Raw genomic sequence first — 17,174 nt, forward strand, 5'->3', positions numbered from 1 at the left:
GGGAGGAGAGGGGAGAGTGTACGTGGGGGGGGGGGGGGAGTGTGCGGGGGGGAGGAGAGAGGGGAGTGTACGTGGGGGGGGGGGGGGCGGGAGTGTGCGGGGGGGACAGATTCACAAATCTGTCTATCTCCGCCCTAAATATATTCAATGACCCAGCCTCCACAGCTCTCTGGGGCAGAGAATTCCACAGATTTACAACCCTCTGATAATAAATTCCTCCTCATCTCAGTTTTAAATGGGCGACCTCTTATTCTGAGACTATGCCCCCTAGTTCTAGTCTCCCCTATCAGTGGAAACATTCTCTCTGCATCTACCCTGTCGAGCCCTCTCAGAATCTTATACATTTCAATAAGATCACCTCTCATTCTTCTAAACTCCAGTGAGTACAGGTCCAACCTTTCTTCATAAGACAACCCCCTCATCTCAGGAATCAACCCAGTGAACCTTTTCTGAACAGCCTCCAATGCAAGTATATCCTTCCTTAAATACGGAGACCAAAACTGCACGCAGTACTCCAGATGTGGCCTCACCAATACCCTGTACAGTTGTAGCAGGACTTCTCTGCTTTTATACTCTATCCCCCTTGCAATAAAGGCCAACATTTCATTGGCCTTCCTGATCACTTGCTGTACCTGCATACTAACTTTTTGTGTTCCATGCACAAGGATCCCCAGGTCCCTCTGTACTGCAGCATTTTGCAATTTTTCTCCATTTAAATTATAATTTGCTTTTCTATTATTTCCGCCAAAGTGGATAACCTCACATTTTCCCACATTATACTCCATCTGCCAAATGTTTGCCCACTTACTTCGCCTGTCTATAACTCTTTGTCCTCCTCACAATTTGCTTTCCCACCCATCTTTGTATCATCAGCAAACTTGGCTACATTACACTCGGTCCCTTCATCCAAGTCATTAATATAGATTATAAATAGTTGTCCTAGAAGGACAAGGGCAGCAGGTCCATGGGAACACCACCACCTCCACGTTCCCCTCCCAGTCACACACCGTCCCGACTGGGAAATATATCGGCCGTTCCTTCATCGTCGCTGGGTCACAATCCTGGAATTCCCTCCCTAACAGCACTGTGGGAGCACCTTCACCACACGGACTGCAGCGGTTCAAGAAGGCGGCTCACCACCACCTTCTCAAGGGGCAATTAGGGACGGGCAATAAATGCCGGCCTTGCCAGCGATGCCCACATCCCAAAGAATGCTGAAATAAATCTGCACCATACACATACACGATAGTGTAGACTAACCTCACACAGCACAGTGTGATATTTCAAAACTCCTTCCCACTTCCCACTTCCTTCTTTTCCTCCCTTCGTCCCCTCCCTCCTTCTTTTCTTTTCTTTTCCTTCCCAAATTGGTTCTATGTGGTTTTACTGGTTGGTTTTTAATCCCCGCAGGTCACAGATGCACAGAATGAGACGGTGACGACTGAGTTCACAGATATCTCAGCTCTCCACTCCACCCAGCCGGCAGGTACACAGGCACCAGATGGCCAGACGGCAGGTACACAGGCATCAGATGGCCAGACGGCAGGTACACAGGCATCAGATGGCCAGACGGCAGGTACACAGGCACCAGACGTCACATCAGAGGTGCCATTGAAAGGCAACAGTTCCAGTGAGATGGAGTGTTCAGGACCCAGCGAGGTGCTGACTGAGCCAAGCCACCACACGGGCAGCGAGGAGTTGGCGGGAGATTGTGGGCAGCCCGGATCACCGGAGGCAATGCAGCGTTTGGGAAAGGCCATCACCGATTTCGGCATGGACTTGTTCAAGGAGGTGTTACGGGAAACCAACAAACCGAATGTTATCATCTCCCCCCTGAGCATTGCTCTGGGTCTCGCTCAACTCGCTCTGGGTAACAGATTAATTCCAATTCACTCGGGACAGGGGACGGGGAACATGCGCAAGAGCAAAGAAACTTAGAGAAAATATTCCATCGCTCCGCCATTGGCGGCCGTGCCTTCAGCTGCCTGGGCTCCAAGCTCTGGAATTCCCTCCCTAAACCTCTCCACCTCCCTCTCCTCCTTTAAGACGCTCCTTTAAACTTCCCTCTTTGACCAAGCTTTTGCCCTAATATCTCCTTGTGTGGCTCGGTGTCAAATTTTGGCCTGATTGCATTCCTGTGAAGCGCCTTGGGATATTTTACTGCATGAAAGGCACTATATAAATGCAAGGCCTGGTAAATGGAGTTAAGATACAACAACATTGAAGGCACGGCACCAATGGTGGAGCGATTATAATCAGGGATGCGCAAGCGGGTGGAATTAGAGGAGCGCAGAGATCTCGGGGGTTGTGGGGCTGGAGGAGATTACAGAGATATGGAGGGGCAAGGCACGGAGGGATTTGAAAACAAGGATGAGAATTTTAAAATCGAGTCATTGCTTAACCGGGAGCCAATGTAAGTCAGCGAGCACAGGGGGTGATGGGTGAGCGGGACTGGGTGTGAGTTAGGACACGGGGCAGTGAGCACAGGGGGTGATGGGTGAGCGGGACTCGGTGCGAGTTAGGACACGGGGCAGCGAGCACAGGGGGTGATGGGTGAGCGGGACTCGGTGTGAGTTAGGACACGGGGCAGTGAGCACAGGGGGTGATGGGTGAGCGGGACTCGGTGTGAGTTAGGACACGGGGCAGTGAGCACAGGGGGTGATGGGTGAGCGGGACTCGGTGCGAGATAGGACACGGGGCAGCGAGCACAGGGGGTGATGGGTGAGCGGGACTCGGTGTGAGTTAGGACACGGGGCAGTGAGCACAGGGGGTGATGGGTGAGCGGGACTCGGTGTGAGTTAGGACACGGGGCAGTGAGCACAGGGGGTGATGGGTGAGTGGGACACGGTGTGAGTTAGGACATGGGTCAGCGAGCACAGGGGGTGATGGGTGAGCGGGACTCGGTGCGAGTTAGGACACGGGGCAGTGAGCACAGGGGATGATGAGCGAGCGGGACTGGGTGCGAGTTAGGACACGGGGCAGTGAGCACAGGGGGTGATGGGTGAGTGGGACTCGGTGCGAGTTAGGACACGGGGCAGTGAGCACAGGGGGTGATGGGTGAGCGGGACTCGGTGCGAGTTAGGACACGTGGCAGCGAGCACAGGGGGTGATGGGTGAGCGGGACTCGGTGTGAGTTAGGACATGGGGCACAGGGGGTGATGAGTGAGTGGGACTCGGTGCGAGTTAGGACACAGGGCAGTGAGCACAGGGGGTGATGGGTGAGTGGGACTCGGTGCGAGTTAGGACACGGGTCAGTGAGCACAGGGGGTGATGGGTGAGCGGGACTCGGTGCGAGTTGGGACACGGGGCAGTGAGTGCAAGGAGTGATGGGTGAGCAGGACTCGGTGTGAGTTAGGACACGGGAAGTGAGCACAGGGAGTGATGGGTGAGCGGGACTCGGTGCGAGTTGGGACACGGGACAGTGAGCGCAAGGAGTGATGGGTGAGCAGGACTCGGTGCAAGTTAGGACACGGGACAGTGAGCACAGGGGGTGATGGGTGAGTGGGACTCGGTGTGAGTTAGGACACGGGACAGTGAGCACAGAGGGTGATGGGTGAGTGGGACTCGGTGCGAGTTAGGACACGGGGCAGTGAGCACAGGGGGTGATGGGTGAGTGGGACTCGGTGCGAGTTAGGACACGGGACAGTGAGCACAGGGGGTGATGGGTGAGTGGGACACGGTGTGAGTTAGGACATGGGTCAGCGAGCACAGGGGGTGATGGGTGAGTGGGACTCGGTGCGAGTTAGGACACGGGACAGTGAGCACAGGGGGTGATGGGTGAGTGGGACTCGGTGCGAGTTAGGACACGGGGCAGTGAGCACAGGGGATGATGAGCGAGCGGGACTGGGTGCGAGTTAGGACACGGGGCAGTGAAACGGGGGGTGATGGGTGAGCGGGACTCGGTGTGAGTTAGGACACGGGGCAGTGAGCACAGGGGGTGATGGGTGAGCGGGACCCGGTGCGAGTTAGGACACGGGGCAGCGAGCACAGGGGGTGATGGGTGAGCGGGACTCGGTGTGAGTTAGGACACGGGGCAGTGAGCACAGGGGGTGATGGGTGAGCGGGACTCGGTGTGAGTTAGGACACGGGGCAGTGAGCACAGGGGGTGATGGGTGAGTGGGACTCGGTGCGAGTTAGGACATGGGGCAGTGAGCACAGGGGGTGATGGGTGAGTGGGACCCGGTGTGAGTTAGGACACGGGGCAGTGAGCACAGGGGGTGATGGATGAGTGGGACTCGGTGCGAGTTAGGACACGGGGCAGCAGGGTTTTGGATAAGCTGAAGTTTATGGAGGGTGGAAGATGGGAGGCCGGCCAGGAAAGCGTCGGAAGAGTCGAGTCTGGAGTCTACAAAAACATGAATGAGGGCTTCAGCAGCGGATGAGCTGAGGCACGGGTGAAGATGGGTGATGGTACATTGCCCCCTGTATCTCTTGCCCAAAACGTTAAATCTGTATACCCCAGTCCTTGTACCGTTAGCTAATGGGGACAGCTTTTCTCTGTCGATCTTTCCAAACCCATGGGAATAGGGTCATGGAGGGATAGACAGGATAATACCACAGGTAACGATAGAGAGACGGCAGAAATATTAAATCACTGCTTTGCTTCAGTATTTACCAGCGAGAGAGAACAGGTGAACATGACATTGGACAATGAGATTAGTAATGAGATAAGTACATTTAAAATAAGAGGGGATATATTAAATAAACTAATCAAACTCAAAGAGGATAAAAACCCTTGGTCCAGATGGATTGCATCCATGCATTTTAAAATAATCCAGGGAAGAGATAACAGAGGCATTACTGCACATATTTAATAATTCGTTAGAAAAAGGTGCAGTGCCAGAGGACTGGCGGATTGCTAACGTAATACCTATATTTAAGAAGGGGATAGAACACGTCCAGGGAATTATAGACCAGTCAGCTTAACATCGGTGGTAGGAAAAATAATGCAATCCCTACTGAAGGAGAAAATAGAAGAACATCTAGAAACTAAAAATATAATAAAGTCAGCATGGATTTCAAAAGGGAAAGTCTTGTTTGACCAACCTCATTGAATTTTTGGAAGAGGTAATAGGGAGAGTAGACAAGGGTAATGCAGTAGATGTAATTTATTTAGATTTTCAAAAGGCCTTCGATAAGGTTCCCCATAATAGACTGATGAACAAGGTCAGAGAATGCGGAGTCAGGGGACAAGTAGCAGAATGGATCGCTGGCTGGCTTCGAGACAGAAAGCAGAGAGTGGGGGTAAAGGGAGCTATTCACAGGGGCAGAAGGTGGGTGGTGGTATTCCACCAGGATCAGTGCTGGGACCACTGTTGTTCACAATTTATATTAACCATTTAGACTTTGGAATCAAAACACAATTTCTAAATTTGCAGATGACACCAAATTGGGGGATAGTCAATACTGAGGAGGATTGCAACAAATTACAGGGGGACATTAATAAACTTATAGAATGCGCATATAATTGGCAAATGATGTTCAACACAGATAAATGTGAGGTATTACATTTTGATTGGAAGAATTATTACTTGAAGAGTGTGAGTCTAGGGGTAGAGGAACAAAGGGATCTCGGAGTACAATTACACAAATTGCTAAAAGAGCAGGAAGCAGAGAGTCGGGGATCCTGTGGCTGACCAGAGCTGTCTTTAATCCACTTCTGTTTCTGCTCCACCTGTGTTCCAGGTTCTGTGAACCAGACAGAGAAACAGCTTCAAAAAGCCCTGCACTTTAACTCGCTCAACTGCTCCCACCACACGCTCAGCTCTGCCATCAACAGCTTCACCAAGACCATTCTCAGCATCGCTTCAACCATCTACATCAGAAAAGGTGAGTGTCCCGAAAACCAGCACTCGGGATGGGGGATGGGGAGAGAGGAGAGCGGGGGGAGGGATGAGTGGGGTAAGGGGAGAGTGGGGTAAGGGGAGAGTGGGGTAAGGGGAGAGTGGGGAGTGGGGGATCGGGAGAGAGGAGAGTGGGGGGAGGGGAGAGTGGGGGGCAGGGAGAGTGGGGGGAGGGGAGAGTGGGGGAGAGGGGAGAGTGGGGGATGGGGAGAGGGGAGAGTGGGGGGAGGGATGAGTGGGGTAAGGGGAGAGTGGGGTAAGGGGAGAGTGGGGTAAGGGGAGAGTGGGGTAAGGGGAGAGTGGGGGAAGGGGAGAGTGGGGAGTGGGAGAGAGGAGAGTGGGGGGAGCGGAGAGTGGGGGGCAGGGAGAGTGGGGGAGGGGAGAGTGGGGGAGAGGGGAGAGTGGGGGATGGGGAGAGAGGAGAGTGGGGGGAGGGGAGAGTGGGGGGCAGGGAGAGTGAGAGGAGGGGAGAGTTGGGGAGAGGGTAGAGTGGGGGAGAGGGGAGAGTGGGAGGAGGGGAGAGTGGGGGAGAGGGGAGAGGGGGGGAGAGGGGAGAGTGGGGGAGTGGGGGGAGAGGGGAGAGGGGAGAGTGGGGAGAGTGGGGGAGAGAGGAGAGTGGGGGGAGGGGAGAGTGGGGGAGAGGGGAGAGTGGGGGAGAGGGGAGAGTGGGGGAGGGGAGAGTGGGGGGGGGAGAGGGGAGAGTGGGGAGAGGGGGGGAGTGGGGAGAGAGGGGAGAGTGGGGAGAGTGGGGGGTGGGGAGAGTGGGGGAGAGAGGAGAGTGGGGAGAGAGGGGAGAGTGGGGAGAGAGGGGAGAGTGGGGGGAGGGGAGAGTGGGGAGAGTGGGGGAGAGGGGAGAGTGGGGGAGAGGGGAGAGTGGGGGGAGGGGAGAGTGGGGGGAGGGGGGATGGGAGAGTGGGGGAAGGGGAGAGTGGGGGAGAGGGGAGAGTGGGGGGAGGGGAGAGTGGGGGGGAGGGGAGAGTATGGGGAGGGGAGAGTGAGCGGAGGGGAGAGTGGGGGGAGGGGAGAGTGGGGGGAGGGGCGCTAGGGATGTAGTTATTCTGTGACACTTTAGGGCTCGAGTTGGAGAGTGTGTGTGTGTGATGCCCAGGTGTGTGTGATGCCCAGGTGTGTGTGTGATGCCCAGGTGTGTGTGTGATTCCCGGGTGTGTGTGTGTGTGATGCCCAGGTGTGTGTGATGCCCAGGTGTGTGTGATGCCCAGGTGTGTGTGTGATTCCTGGGTGTGTGTGTGTGTGTGTGTGTGATGCCCAGGTGTGTGTGATGCCCAGGTGTGTGTGTGTGATGCCTAGGTGTGTGTGTGTGTGTGTGTGTGTGATGCCCAGGTGTGTGTGATGCCCAGGTGTGTGTGTGTGTGTGTGTGATGCCCAGGTGTGTGTGATGCCCAGGTGTGTGTGTGTGTGATGCCCAGGTGTGTGTGATGCCCAGGTGTGTGTGTGTGATGCCCAGGTGTGTGTGTGATGCCCAGGTGTGCGTGTGATGCCCAGGTGTGTGTGTGATGCCCAGGTGTGTGTGTGTGTGTGTGTGTGATGCCCAGGTGTGTGTGTGATGCCCAGGTGTGTGTGTGTGATGCCCAGGTGTGTGTGTAATGCCCAGGTGTGTGTGTGTGATGCCCAGGTGTGTGTGTGTGATGCCCAGGTGTGTGTGTGTGTGTGTGTGTTGCCCAGGTGTGTGTGTGTGTGTGTGTGTGTGTGTGTGTGATGCCCAGGTAGGTGTGTGTGATGCCCATGGGTTTGTTCCCCGCAGGATTCCACGTGAAGCCAGAGTTCATTACCAATTCGGAGAAGCTTTACAAGTCCCGGCCGCAGCTGCTGAAAGGTGTGAGCGCCGCAGACACAGAGATGATCAACACCTGGGTGGAGCGGATGACAGCTGGGAAAATTAAAAAGTTTTACAATGAGGTTCCCAGTGACATCGTCCTCCTCCTGCTCAACGCAATCTATTTTAAAGGTGTGTGAGGCTCTTGCTTGCTGCGCACAACTCACCATCTCCATCCATCGGGTATTGGTCAAACACCCAGTCACCAATAATCACAAGCACCCCTCACTGGGGTACAGTCCCACACACACTGACTCTCACTGGGGTACAGTTCCACACACACTGACTCTCACTGGGGTACGGGTCCCACACACACTGACTCTCACTGGGGTACGGGTCCCACACACACTGACTCTCACTGGGGTACGGGTCCCACACACACTGACTCTCACTGGGGTACGGGTCCCACACACACTGACTCTCACTGGGGTACGGGTCCCACACACACTGACTCTCACTGGGGTACAGTCCCACACACACTGACTCTCACTGGGGTACGGTCCCACACACACTGACTCTCACTGGGGTACAGTCCCACACACACTGACTCTCACTGGGGTACAGTCCCACACACACTGACTCTCACTGGGGTACAGTCCCACACACACTGACTCTCACTGGGGTACAGTCCCACACACACTGACTCTCACTGGAGTACAGTCCCACACACACTGACTCTCACCGGGGTACGGGTACCACACACACTGACTCTCACTGGTGTACGGGTCCCACACACACTGACTCTCACTGGGGTACAGTCCCACACACACTGACTCTCACTGGGGTACAGGTCCCACACACACCGACTCTCACTGGGGTACGGAATTTTGAGGGTGGGAGGGTTTCAGCATCATAGAATGATACGGAACAGAAGGAGGCCATTTGTCCCCTCGAGCTCGTGCCAGCTCTCTGCAAGCACATTTCAGCTGGTCCCAGTTCTCTGCTCTCTCCCCACAGCCCTGCAAATATTTCTACATCAAGTATTTATCCAATTCCCGGTTTGAAAGTTACTATTGAATCTGCTCCCACCGCCCTTTCAGGCAGCGCGTTCCCGATCACAATCCCAGTTTCTCCAGCTCACAGAGAGAAAGCGATGCGGAAGGTTGGGAGTGCTGAGAGATTTTGTATTTCATTCCAACTCGCACAGGGCTGTGGCAGATTCAGTTTGATACCCGAATGACCTCTGACGACCAGTTTTACATGGAGGATGGGTCTTCTGTCCCGGTGCCCATGATGCAGCATCCCAAGTATCCAATCAGCGGCTTTCACGACGATGATCTCCAGATCGAGGTAAGAAACATAGAAAATAGGTGCAGGAGTAGGCCATTCGGCCCTTCTAGCCTGCACCGCCATTCAATGAGTTCATGGCTGAACATGCAACTTCAGTACCCCATTCCTGCTTTCTCACCATACCCCGAAGGAGGCACTTTGCACAGCTCCCTGCTGCCCTCCCCTCTCCCGTTCAATAATAACTTGCATTTACATATCGCCTTTAATGTAGGAAAATGTCCAAAGGCGTTGTCCAGGAGCGATTATCAAACAAAGTCCAACAGCGAGCCACACAAGGAGATATTAGCGGCAGGTGACCAAAAGCTTATTCAAAATGGGAGGCTTTAAGGAACATCTTATAGGAGCAGAGAGAGGCTGAGAGGTTTAGGGAGGGAGTTCCAGAGCTTGGGGCCCAGGCAGCTGAAGGCACGGCCACCAAAGGTTGAGTGATTATAATCAGGGATGGTCAAGAGGGCAGAATTAGAGGAATGCAGATATCTCGGGGGGTTGTGGGGCTGGAGGAAGTTACAGTTGGAGAGCAGTTCACGCCTGAATTCCAACTCAGTCCAACATCCATTCTCTCGAAACAACATTTCGCGACATATTTAAACATTTACTTGATCAACTTAGAATATACACCAGGTGCGCGTGACAGTCATGGTTAACAACATTCAGCAGTTTTTAAGTGTAATCAATTTAAGTGTAATCACGTCTGATCACGTAGAAATTTACAGCGCAGAAGGAGGCCATTCCGGCCCATCGTGTCCGCGCCGGCCGACAAAGAGCCACACGGCCCTCGGTCAGCAGCCCTGAAGGTTATATATAAACCTATGAACAATGACGGAAAGGCAAAGAGCATCCAGCCCAACCAGTCCACCCCACACAATGTGACACCCCTTATACTGAAACATTCTACACTTCACCCCAACCGGAGCCATGTGATCTCCTGGGAGAGGCAAAAACCAGATTAAAAACCAGGGCAACTTAGGGAGAAAAAATCTGGGAAAATTCCTCTCCGACCCATCCAGGCGATCGACACTAGTCCAGGAGATCACCCTGGCCGTATTCTATTCCCTGCAGTACTTACCATTATATCTGTTCCGTCCAACAAAAGGTCATCCAATCTAATCCCAATTACCAGCTCTAGGTCTGTAACCCTGCACGTTACTGCACTTTAAGTGCCCATCCAACCATCTCTTAAAAGTGGTGAGGGTTTCTGCATCCACCAGTCTTCCAGGCAGCGAGTTCCAGATCCCCACAACCCTCTGCGTAAAGAAGCCCCCCCCTCAAATCCCCTCTAAACCTTCCACCAGCCACCTTAAAACTATGCCCCCTCGTAATAGACCCTTCCACCAATGGAAATAGACCCTTACTATCCACTATGTCCAGGCCCCTCAATATATTGTACACCTCAATGAGGTCTCCTCTCAACCTCCTCTGTTCCAATGAGAACAAACCCAGCCTATCCAATCTGTCCTCATAACTAAGATTCTCCATTCCAGGCAGCATCCTAGTAAATCTCCTCGGCACCCTCTCTAGTGCAATCACGTCCTTCCTATAATACGATGACCACAACTGCACGCAGTACTCCAGCTGTGGCCTAACCAGAGTATTATACAATTTAAGCATAATCTCCCTGCATCTTATATTCTATGCTCCATTGTTTTTCATCTCTGTCACAGGTCATGTGCTGTGTGTCACTCTGAACTGGTGTGTGTGTGTGTCCTAATTATATTTCTAAGAATTGATTAAGTGGAAGTCCATAACGTGCAAGGCACGATGTTAACCCTTTAATTGCTGAAGGACGGTTTGTCCCACTAGTTACAGCCTGCCAACCCGAAAATTACGTATTTATTCCTACTCTCTATTTTCCGTCCGTTAACCAATCCTCAATCCATGTTAGTATACTACCTCCAATCCCATGAGCCCTAATTTTGTTTAATAACCTCTTCTGTGGCATCTTATCGAATGCCTTCCGAAAATCCCAATACACCACATCCACTGGTTCCCCCTTATCTATTCTGTTAGTTACATCCTCAAAAAACTCTAACAGATTTGTCAAACATGATTTCCCTTTCATAAATCTGTGTTGACTCTGCACAGTCCTATATTATTTTCTAAGTGCCCTGTTCTCACATCCTTAATAATAGATTCCAGTATTATGTCCAGGCAGAGTTGGGAACGCGACCTTGATGGTGACATCACAAGTCGCCTGGAGACCTTGGGTTGAGACGGGGAGGAATCAGCCAGGGTTCCTGCTCCCGATCGCAATCCAGTGAATTCAGTGTGTGTGGGATTGGGAGAGGATATACAGTCAGTAATAAACCCAATAGAGAAATAAGGAGAAGTTTCTTCAGTCAGAGAGTGGTGAGAATGTGGAACTCGCTACCACAGGAGGTGGTTGAGGCAAATAGCACAGATACTTTCAACAGGAAACTAGAAGAGTACATGAGAGAAAAGGGGATAGAAAGATATGGTGAGAGGCTGAGATGAGGTAGTGGGAATGGGAAGAGACTGGTATGGAGTATAGACACCAGCATAGACTGGATGGGCCGAATGGCCTGTTTATTCTGTGTCACTCTATGTAACCTGTCTCCACGTCTTCCACCAGTTGCTGCGGAGGGGGACTCCAGCACGATTTGGCAACTTCAGGGGAGAAATTGGAGGCAAAAAGAAATGAAGTGCTGGGTGAGGGAATTGAAGTGGGTAAGAGAGTCGGGGTCACAGGGGTCAGTGCCCCTGAGACAAATGCTTGATATGTTGTCCTTTTAGGTGGCCAGGATGTCCTTCAAACAAAACGTGAGCTTCATTGTTGTGAAGCCGATGCTGAGCAGCAAACTGGACTGTATTGTCTCCAAGCTGGAGGTCGCCGAGATTCTGCCACGCATCTTCCGAGCTCGTCCAATGCCCGTCAAAGTGCCCAAACTCAGCATTGACTTCGACATTGATCTCAGCCTCGCCCTGCAGAACCTTGGTACGTCAACCAGAACGTCAATGTGTTCCCACTGTCCTTGCACACTGCGCGGGCAACTAACCCTCTTCTCACTGGGGAGATTCCTCGCTTAACCCGGGCCCGTCCTGAGCCTGGCACCATGTAGTGACGGGGCAATCGCTGGCAACCCAGCAACACACAAAAAACAAACGGGCAGAGACTGCTCAAAACACTGAGCTGTGAAGGGTGTTGGAGTGAGTGAGTGTGTGTGAGTGAGTGTGTGTATGAGTGTGTGCGAGTGTGTGTGTGGGGGTGTGAGTGTGTGTGTGTGGGGGTGTGTGTGTGTGAGTGTGTGTGGGGGGGTGTGAGTGTGTGTGTGATGGAGTGAGTGTGTGTATGAGTGTGTGCGAGTGTGTGTGTGGGGGTGTGAGTGTGTGTGTGTGTGGGTGTGTGTGTGTGTGTGTGATGGAGTGAGTGTGTGTGCGAGTGTGTGCGAGTGTGAGTGTGGGGGTGTGAGTGTGTGTGTGTATGTGTGTGTGTGATGGAGTGTGTGAGTGTGTGTGGGGGGGTGTGAGTGTGTGAGTGTGTGTGGGGGGTGTGAGTGTGTGTGTGTGCGAGTGAGTGTGTGTATGTGTGATGGAGTGTGTGTGTGTGATGGAGTGAGTGTGTGTATGTGAGTGTGTGTGTATGTGAGTGTGTGTGTGTGTGAGTGAGTGTGTGTATGTGTGTGTGTGATGGAGTGTGTGTGTGTGAGTGTGTGTGTGGGGGTGTGAGTGTGTGAGTGTGTGTGGGGGGTGTGAGTGTGTGTGTGTGTGAGTGAGTGTGTGTATGTGTGATGGAGTGTGTGTGTGTATGTGTGTGTGTGATGGAGTGAGTGTGTGTATGTGAGTGTGTGTGTGTGTGAGTGAGTGTGTGTATGTGTGTGTGTGATGGAGTGTGTGTGAGCGTGTGTGTGTGTATGTGTGTGTGTGATGGAGTGAGTGTGTGTGGGGGTGTGAGTGTGTGTGATGGAGTGAGTGTGTGAGTGTGTGTGTGTATGTGATGGAGTGAGTGTGTGTATGAGTGTGTGCGAGTGTGTGTGTGGGGGTGTGAGTGTGTGTGTGTGGGTGTGTGTGTGTGTGTGTGATGGAGTGAGTGTGTGTGCGAGTGTGTGCGAGTGTGAGTGTGGGGGTGTGAGTGTGTGTGTGTATGTGTGTGTGTGATGGAGTGTGTGAGTGTGTGTGGGGGGGTGTGAGTGTGTGAGTGTGTGTGGGGGGTGTGAGTGTGTGTGTGTGCGAGTGAGTGTGTGTATGTGTGATGGAGTGTGTGTGTGTGATGGAGTGAGTGTGTGTATGTGAGTGTGTGTGTATGTGAGTGTGTGTGTGTGTGAGTGAGTGTGTGTATGTGTGTGTGTGATGGAGTGTGTGTGTGTGAGTGTGTGTGTGGGGGTGTGAGTGTGTGAGTGTGTGTGGGGGGTGTGAGTGTGTGTGTGTGTGAGTGAGTGTGTGTATGTGTGATGGAGTGTGTGTGTGTATGTGTGTGTGTGATGGAGTGAGTGTGTGTGAGTGTGTGTATGTGAGTGTGTGTGTGTGTGAGTGAGTGTGTGTATGTGTGTGTGTGATGGAGTGTGTGTGAGCGTGTGTGTGTGTATTTGTGTGTGTGATGGAGTGAGTGTGTGTGGGGGTGTGAGTGTGTGTGATGGAGTGAGTGTGTGAGTGTGTGTGTGTATGTGATGGAGTGAGTGTGAGTGTGTGTGTGTGAGTGTGTGATGGAGTGAGTGTGTGTGTGAGTGTGTGTGAGTGTGTGTATGTGTGTGAGTGTGTGTGAGTGTGTGTATGTGAGTGTGTGTGTGTGAGAGTGTGTATGTGAGTGTGTGAGTGTGTGTATGTGAGTGTGAGTGTGTGTATGTATGTGAGTGTGAGTGTGTGTATGTGTATGTGAGTGTGTGGGTGTGTGGGGAGGGGAGGAGTTAGTAGAGGAACATTGTCCCTGATGTTGACCCACATGCCCTGGGAGCGGCGAGTGTTTGGGCATGGTCTCGCGCCGTCTGACAGACACTGATGGTGTCCCCCTTACCCCCTCGCCCCCACCCTTTCCCCTCCTCTGCCCTCCACCCTTGCTCCTCTTACCCCCCTCCCCCCCTTTCCCCCCCCCCGCTCTAACCCTCTGAGCTGATCTGTCTCTCACCCCTGCCCTCTGCTGTTCCAGGCCTGGGCAATCTGTTTGTGAACCCCGACCTGAGCAAGATCTCGAGCGAGACGCTGCTTGTGTCGGCTGTGCAGCACAAGGCCACGATGGAGCTGAAGGAGGAGGGGGTGGAGGCAGCTGCTAGCACCGGCATCGCTGTTAGCCGCTCCTTCATCCAGTGCAACATCAACCGGCCCTTCTTCTTCATCATCCGCGACGACATCTCTGGCATCCCCCTCTTCCTCGGGACCATCAAAGACCCCCGGCCGCAGTCTGTGAAGGACTCCCAGGACAAGATGGTGGTGAATCTGGAGAGAATAAGGAAGACGGTGGAGTTGGTACCTCCCAAGTGAGCTGGGCTGGGGCTGGGCCGCAGCCAATGGCGTCTGTCTGATCCACTGACAGCAGGCTGCTCTTTTTTTTTTTACAAATTAATAAATAATAATTCACCCTCTGTCTCCTGGTCTGCTCCAGTCCGTTGGCAGTGAACTCGCGCTCGATCAATTGACTCGTGCCTCATGCAGCACGGGGCTGGAGAATGGGCTGACAAGGGCTCCCTGTGGTCACGTGGTTTCCCCCTGATGGAAGTGGCACGAGGAATGCAGCACAGAGAGGGCGATGTTACAGTCAGAGATCAACACGTCCCCATAGCCTGCAGACCATAGACTCATCGACATTTACAGCACAGAAGGAGGCCATTTCGGCCCATGGTGTCCGCGCCGGCCGACCAAGAGCTACCCAGCCTAATCCCACTGTCCCGCTCTTGGTCCAGAGCCCTGTAGGTTACGGCACTTCAAGTACTTTTTAAATGTGGTGAGGGTTTCTGCCTCTACCACCCTTTCAGGCCGTGAGTTCCAGACCCCCACCACCCTCTGGGTGAAGACATTTCCCCTCAAATCCCCTCTAAACCTCCCCCCAATTACTTTAAATCTCTGTCTATGCCCCCTGGTTGTCTACTACTGGGTGAGGGGGGGGGAAGGGTTCACATTCGATGACAGTTCGGGGTGCAGGTTACTGGAAAGAGATGAAGATTGTTTTTACAAATTGCACAAGATGTTGACCTTTTGAGCCTCTACCAAATTTGCCTGTACTCCCTGCATTGCCGGGTTATGTTGCCTGTACTTCCTGTGTTGCCGGGGTACGTTGCCTGTACTTCCTGTGTTGCCAGGTTACATTGCCTGTACTTCCTGTGTTGCCAGGTCACGTTGCTGCGCTCGACGATGATGCCTTCATCACCGGAGCAGCGGCCTGGGGCACTCACGGTTTTCTTTGCCGCTAACTCCGCACAATTTCACAGGAGGCCGTAGCCCCCCGCCCCGGGTGAGATATCGTTTGTGTCCCACTAGCGGGAGGAGCAAACAATGTGAATATCTCCCGAAGGTGCTCCCAGGAGCTTGTTGTTTTTAAATTCCATCCCTCTATTTATAAACCCAAGTAACCCAGTGTTTTAAACCACCTCATCAATGCGCCCGGCCACCTTCAGGCATTTGTGTCTATGGACACCAAGGTCTTTCTGTTCATCTACACATCTCAAAACCGTGTCATTCGGTCCAGTGAGGAACACACAATGCTGGGCCTAACCCACTATCCAACCCCCAGCTCAGACACACCGTGCTGGGCCTAACCCACAATCCAACAACCCGCAAATTACAGGCCTGGGACCTACAATCTGTAATTGCAAACTGCTGGAATGTATAAACACAGTAATTCCAGAAATTTAAATGAGAGAGCAATGGCTGAGACAATACCCAGGAATATACTGGGATTCTGGGAGGGTGGAACAGAGTTTCGTGAGCATGAGATTGCTGGTATAGCTACAGTCTGACTTTCCATTGGCGTTCTGTCCGATCTCAACAATAACAACTTGCATTTATATAGCGCCTTTAATGTAGTAAAATGTCTCAAGGTGCTTCACAGGAGCATTTATCAAACAAAATTGACATTGAGTCACATAAGGAGATATTAGCGCAGGTGATCAAAAGCTGGGTCAAAGAGGTTGGTTTTAAGGAGCATCTTAAAGGAGGAGAGAGAGGCGGAGAGGTTTAGGGAGGGAGTTCCAGAGCTTGGGGCGATTATAATCAGAAATGCACAAGTGGCAGAATTGAAGGATTTTGGATGGACAGGGGTGAGAGGTCGGTCAAGTAGATGTGTCGTCATCTCTCAGCCCACTGTATCGGAGGGGCCGTCTTGCAGATGAAATGTCTGCTCTCTCAGGTGGACGTAAAAGATCCCACAGCACTACTTCAAAGAAGAGCAGGGGAGTTATCCCCGGTGTCCTGGGGCCAATATTTATCCCTCAATCAACATCACTAACACAATTTATCTGCTCATTATCACATTGCTTTTGTGGGAGCTTGCTGTGTGCAATTACACCAGTAACTACACTCCAAAAGTACCTCATTGGTTGTAAAGCGCTTTGGGACATCCGGTGGTCGTGAAAGGCGCTATATAAAGGCAAGTCTTTCTTTTCTTTTATTCCCTATAATCTCCGCAGTGCATCGTCAGCGGGACAGTTTCTAGAGTGGGGGATGGAGCGGGGAAGGTGCGGAGTGGGGAGGGGGAGGGGTGCGGAGAGGGGAGGGTGGGGGAGGGGTGCAGAGAGAGGAGGGCGTGGGATGGGGCGGGGGAAGTGCGGAGTGGGGAGGGGGAGGGGTGCGGAGAGAGGAGGGCGTGGGATGGGGCGGGGGAAGTGCGGAGTGGGGAGGGGGAGGGTGGGGGAGGGGTGCGGAGAGGGGAGGGTGGGGGAGGGGTGCAGAGAGAGGAGGGCGTGGGATGGGGCGGGGGAAGTGCGGAGTGGGGAGGGGGAGGGTGGGGGAGGGGTGCGGAGAGGGGAGGGTGGGGGAGGGGTGCAGAGAGAGGAGGGCGTGGGATGGGGCGGGGGAAGTGCGGAGTGGGGAGGGGGAGGGTGGGGGAGGGGTGCGGAGAGGGGAGGGTGGGGGAGGGGTGCGGAGAGAGGAGGGCGTGGGATGGGGCGGGGGAAGTGCGGAGTGGGGAGGGGGAGGGTGGGGGAGGGGTGCGGAGAGGGGAGGGGTGCGGAGAGCCATGCTGCCCCTCACCCCCAGACCCCAACACGCTGTATCGGAATTCCTGCCCTCTCCCTTTAAGCAACGTCGCCTCTCCCTGACTCGTC

At 53.3% G+C, this 17,174-nt stretch overlaps 1 protein-coding gene across 1 annotated transcript in view; it reads left to right on the forward strand.

Annotated features, from left to right (window-relative positions):
* The window catches only part of serpinf2b (serpin peptidase inhibitor, clade F (alpha-2 antiplasmin, pigment epithelium derived factor), member 2b), a 31,196-nt gene that overhangs the window by 9,644 nt on the left and 4,378 nt on the right, over positions 1-17,174 (forward strand). The window contains exons 2-7 of the mRNA XM_070857992.1: positions 1,411-1,870; positions 5,686-5,829; positions 7,606-7,809; positions 8,825-8,967; positions 11,719-11,920; positions 14,066-14,382. Coding sequence (XP_070714093.1) covers positions 1,411-1,870; positions 5,686-5,829; positions 7,606-7,809; positions 8,825-8,967; positions 11,719-11,920; positions 14,066-14,382 — 1,470 coding nt within the window. The remainder of the gene's footprint in view (positions 1-1,410; positions 1,871-5,685; positions 5,830-7,605; positions 7,810-8,824; positions 8,968-11,718; positions 11,921-14,065; positions 14,383-17,174) is intronic.

This window comes from Pristiophorus japonicus, chromosome 16, assembly GCF_044704955.1.
Source record: "Pristiophorus japonicus isolate sPriJap1 chromosome 16, sPriJap1.hap1, whole genome shotgun sequence".
In the NCBI taxonomy this organism is placed as follows: Eukaryota; Metazoa; Chordata; class Chondrichthyes; family Pristiophoridae; genus Pristiophorus; species Pristiophorus japonicus.